General features: G+C 50.0%; 1 protein-coding gene across 1 annotated transcript in view; it reads left to right on the top strand.

The window, feature by feature from the left end:
- The window catches only part of kcnab1b (potassium voltage-gated channel subfamily A regulatory beta subunit 1b), a 31402-nt gene that overhangs the window by 10841 nt on the left and 15561 nt on the right, over positions 1 to 5000 (top strand). The window contains exons 2-3 of the mRNA XM_062518729.1: positions 766 to 809; positions 3506 to 3543. Of these exons, the coding sequence (XP_062374713.1) occupies positions 766 to 809; positions 3506 to 3543 (82 nt within the window). The remainder of the gene's footprint in view (positions 1 to 765; positions 810 to 3505; positions 3544 to 5000) is intronic.

The following is a 5000-nucleotide window of genomic DNA, read 5'->3' as shown; positions in this document are numbered from 1 at the left end:
GCCGTAAAGCCTCCCTCGTCTGAATTCACAGAGGACAATGCATTCGCAGGCAGTAGACACTTCTGACCTTTGTGGGCATCGAGTCCCTGCAGGCTTGCTCTGCAGCAGCAGTCCTGTGTAGAGTCTGTTTCTGTATTCAGCGTGTGACAGACGGCACGGAAATAAACTGGGGATCAGGAATAATCCCCCAATCTTTTCTCACTCTTCCCCGCGAGCACACACTTCATACCCCAGTGATTTTCTGTATCAACCAAACTTCTGTTGAAGGATGGAGACACCTTGTGTGCGGTAAGCACCTGAGGACAGGTATTGATTTGGCCAGGCTCTTGTAAAGATAAGAAGCTGATTATCTTGAGTCTCGGTAAATACCTCTGAAATTCATATGCTGTATGTTGTTCCATACATAAGATATACCCTATATCTTGTAGCAATAGCTAGGTGTACAGATGTACCATAGAAATCGTTTAGTTGGTGTGTATCGCTGCTAAGTGTGTGTCCTTAAAGGACTTGTTGATGTGTAGTCCACAGGGGCTGTGGTAGCGCAGGTCTTCAGCCCCCCATGAGTGGAGCAGGAGATGGCTCACAGCTCTGAGGAGGTGGGGGGGGGGCAGTCATTAACACATGGGCCACGGGCCTTGGGTGGTGGTGCTTCTGCTAATCTTTCTCTCCCTTTCTCTGCCCTCTCCCCTTTTCCACTTTCCTCATCTTTCTTCCTCTCTCTCTCTCTCTCTTTTCTCTCTCTCCTCCTCTCCTCCCTCTCCGTAGGAACCTGGGGAAGTCAGGCCTGCGCGTATCCTGTTTGGGGCTCGGTGAGTGCTATTTATCACAGATCACAAAGGGTTTAATTGGCACCCCTGTGCGTGTGTGTGTGTGTGTGTGTGTGTGAGTGCCTGTTTGTGTGTGTGTGTGTATGCTTGTGTGCATGTGTGTTTCAATGTTTGTGTGTGTGTGTATGAGTGTGCCTGTATGCTTGTGTGTGCGTGTGTTTCAGTGTTTGTGTGTGTGTGTATATGTGTGTGCGTGTATGCTTGTGTGCGTGTTTTAGTGTGTGTGTGTGTATGTGTGTGTGCACGCACGGCTGCGGCGGTCTCTGCTGACAGCCATGAGTGAATGAATCCAGTCAGATGCGGCCGCTTCTCCATCCGATGCAAAGCGAGCCTCCTGCAGCAGATTAGCACAGCCTGCACTGCAGACACATCCACCGCTGAATGATTAGGCAGGAAAACAGATAAACAAACATCTAGGCTGGGCCCAGAGCAGCAAAAAAACTCAAGTCAACTCTGACAACAGAAGCTGAGTTGAGAAGTTGCAAGTGAGTTTTGACTGTGCACATGATTATGCTAATCTGTAAAGTGTTTATAATCCTCTCATTAAAGCAGCTCAGTTCATTATGCAGGGCAAAGGGGGCCACATATCCTGGTCACTGCGTCTGTTTTTGTCTCGGCAGGCTAATAAATGGTCAGTGTGGTGTTGTTTAACATTGACTCCATGCGGTGGAACAAACTGATGATTATGTCCCTCTATTAGAGTCTCCATTAGAGGGACGCTATCAGCCAGTGGAGATTAGCAGGTCACGCTTGAGCATACAACTCAGGGAGTCATTAGTGTTGGGAGATGAGAGGCCTGCACACACACACACACAAGCCCGCAAACACGAGCACACACACACACACACACACACACACACACACACACACACACACAAGCACGCAAACACAAGCACACACACACACACACACACACACACATACACATACAGTACACATACACATACACATACACATACACATACACATACACATACACATACAGTACACATACAGTACACATACAGTACACATACACATACACATACACACACACACACACACACACACACACACACACACACACACACACACACACACACACACATGCAAACACACACACGTGAACACACACACACATGCACACACACAGGACTGGGATGAACGCTGTAATGAGGAGGTCAGGTAGCAGAGGCAGAGGCCAGAGGGGGGGCACACAGGTCCCAGGCGGAGGCTTGAGGGATAATTACACAAGGCCAGCGCGGCACAGTGGAGAGTGTTCCCGCTCTCTGTCTGCAGTTGTAGCACACGGCAGGTTATTGGCTGTAACCTGATATGACCTCAGGCTGTACAGTGTGCGGCTAGATGATCTGAATCTCAATGTGGTCTCTAAGTAGAGTCTGACCCTGGAACAGATGAGAGCGGAATCCATCTCAGTCTACGCGTCCTACCTGTGAGATAAGATAAGATAAGATACACCTGCAGTGGAACTCAGAGTAGAGAGATACACCTGCACTGGAACTCAGAGATACACCTGCAGTGGAACTCAGAGGGAGTAGAGAGATACACCTGCACTGGAACTCAGAGATACACCTGCAGTAGAAGTCAGGGGGAGTAGAGAGATACACCTGCACTGGAACTCAGATACACCTGCAGTAGAACTCAGGGGGAGTACTAGTAGAGAGATACACCTGCAGTAGAACTCAGTAGACACTGGTGTGGAATGGATTATCTCAGTCAGATCCTGGAAGCTTTTTTCTTTTTTCTTTGTCAGGTCTAGGCCATAACTGTCCCAGCATCAGCTGCAAGGGTCCACGGTTGGTCTTGGTTGTGATAAAAAATGTATAAAAAGCTTATACAGTATGCCAACACTAACTATTTTGTCAAAAGACACTAGTTAGCATACTAGTAAGTTTTTAGCAGTGCCAACTGGGCTGTTGCCGATTTATCCTATAGGTTGTTTACAGCTGCAGTAAACATATAGCATGAATATCAGTTGGCTTCCTATAGTGAATAAAGCACAAGCTAACTAGCCTGTTTACATTGGAGCTTGGCTCTTAAGCCAGAGAAGCGGCTGCGCTTCGTGTTGCGTGAGCTACGCTAGTGACATTGCTCGTTTGTGACAAGGACACGGGGGCAGTGGTGGTAACGGCGGTGACACGGCCAAGCCAGTCTCAGCGCTCCGCCGGCAGCCTGTTAGCGCGGTGACTCACGTTGGGCCGCGGTCCACTCCACAGCCAAGCGTTTTGAGTCATGGGCCCGAGCGCGGAGGGGCAGCGAGGGGAAAGGGCGGCGCTGCACACAGGGGGCTCTCATTACAGCCTGCTCCCTCGGACCAGACTCAGCCCACACGCGCACGCACTGTGCAGTGCAGTGCAGTGGACTGATCAGGATGCATGTACAGTACACACTCATACCCTCACCTCCCAACACACACACACACACACACATACACACACACACACACACACACACACACACACACTCACACGTACACACAAAAAAACACACACATACACACACACACATACACAAAAACACACAAAAACACACACATACAGTATACACACATTAATAACGCTTGAATAAGCTATTTCCCCCAAACAAAGCTAACCCCTCTCGCCCTCTCTCTCCCTCTCTGCGCTGTCCCTCTGTGCCCCTGTGCCCCCCCCCCACCCCTCTCTCTCTCCCTCCTGCAGGCACATGGGTCACCTTCGGTGGGCAGATCTCTGACGAGGTAAGCAGCACAGCGTACCTTATAAATAACTCTCTGGGGAGCAACAAAACTCCATGCCCATCACAAGCCACAGTCTGAGTCTCAGATGCTCCTGTTGCTCACTGAGCCAGTCACCAAACGCCCTCATGAAAATGGGATGTTTGATCAGTGATACAACACCGGCACCTCCGATTGAACATCTGAGCGACATACAGTGTGACAGGTCGTGCGGAGTGTCTAACTAGGCGGTGGAGCAGCACCTACAGTAGAAGGGGGAATACAGAGTTTCCACAGGGCGCTGAGATGGCGGGGGAAGCCTCTGCTGTCTCCTCAGGTTATGGCAGAGGCCCGTTCCCCTGTCCCTCATCCTCTGTTCCCCTGTCAGCCTCCATCTTGTCTGGCGTTACTCATCGTCCCTTCACTTGTTTCGTTTGGTAGTTTGTTTGCCTGCTGTTGGCCGGGGGCTGTCTCTCCGCTCGTCACTGTCAGCCCCCACATCCCATGCTGACAACAAGCCCTGTCACTCAGGCCTGACAGGAGACTTTCTCTCTTTTTCTCTCTATCTCTCTCTGTCTCTGTATCTCCATCTCTCTCTCTCTCTCTCTCTTTCTCTGTCTCTCGCTTTCTCTGCGGCTAGGGTGGGAGTGGGGGTGTGGGGTGGTTGGGGAAGTAGGCAGTGGCAGTGGAGGGAATGGACAGCTGCCTAGGGTGGAGTCACACTGGCAGTGTAGTGGTAGGCCTATTGTCATGAATGGGTGGGTGCCCATAGTGAATCCAGCAGAATTGAGGCCACTTGCTGACATACACAGACTGTCTCTCTTTTTTATCTCTCTCTCTCTCGCATGCACGCACACGCATCCGCATCCGCACCCGCACACACACACACACACACACACACACACACACACACACACACACACACACACACTCATATACAGTACGTACATGCACACATGATGTTTACTGTAGGACCTGTAGTGGTGGGATGTCTGCAGGCAGGGGCGGAGTGGGACACAAAAATCCACCGGGAATATTCTGACCACACCGGCCCCCTACCGAACCAAAAAAATGCCAGCACCACGCATTCTTACATCTCTACCTTGCCTCTCCTTGGTCCTGCTCCTGCACCTCTCACTGCTTCTCTAACTGTTCCTGCACCTCCTACTACACCTCTCACTGCATCTCTCACTGGGTGTGCTCTTCTCCCTGGGCCCCTTGTTCTTACTCTTCCTCATCCATATATTACAGTATTTGTCTTTTTCTGTTTCTGTTTCCAAAAACATCACCTCCTCCTTCAAGTGTAAATGTAATAGAGAGAAATAACCCCTGCCACTGAGTCTAAGACAGACTGGAATCAGCTGTGGTTGGCCCCATACCCAACATAAATCATCCTTGTGCCAATTATTCAATTGTTTGTTTATTATCAGCTGAGATATATTGTTTTTGAACTGATACCATTGCAGAAGCAGATGTTAAGG

The sequence above is a fragment of the Sardina pilchardus genome, chromosome 2, assembly GCF_963854185.1.
Source record: "Sardina pilchardus chromosome 2, fSarPil1.1, whole genome shotgun sequence".
NCBI classification, from domain to species: domain Eukaryota; kingdom Metazoa; phylum Chordata; class Actinopteri; order Clupeiformes; family Clupeidae; genus Sardina; species Sardina pilchardus.
The sequence above is the reverse complement of the archived record's forward strand: the minus strand, read 5'-3'. Positions and strand labels throughout refer to the sequence as shown.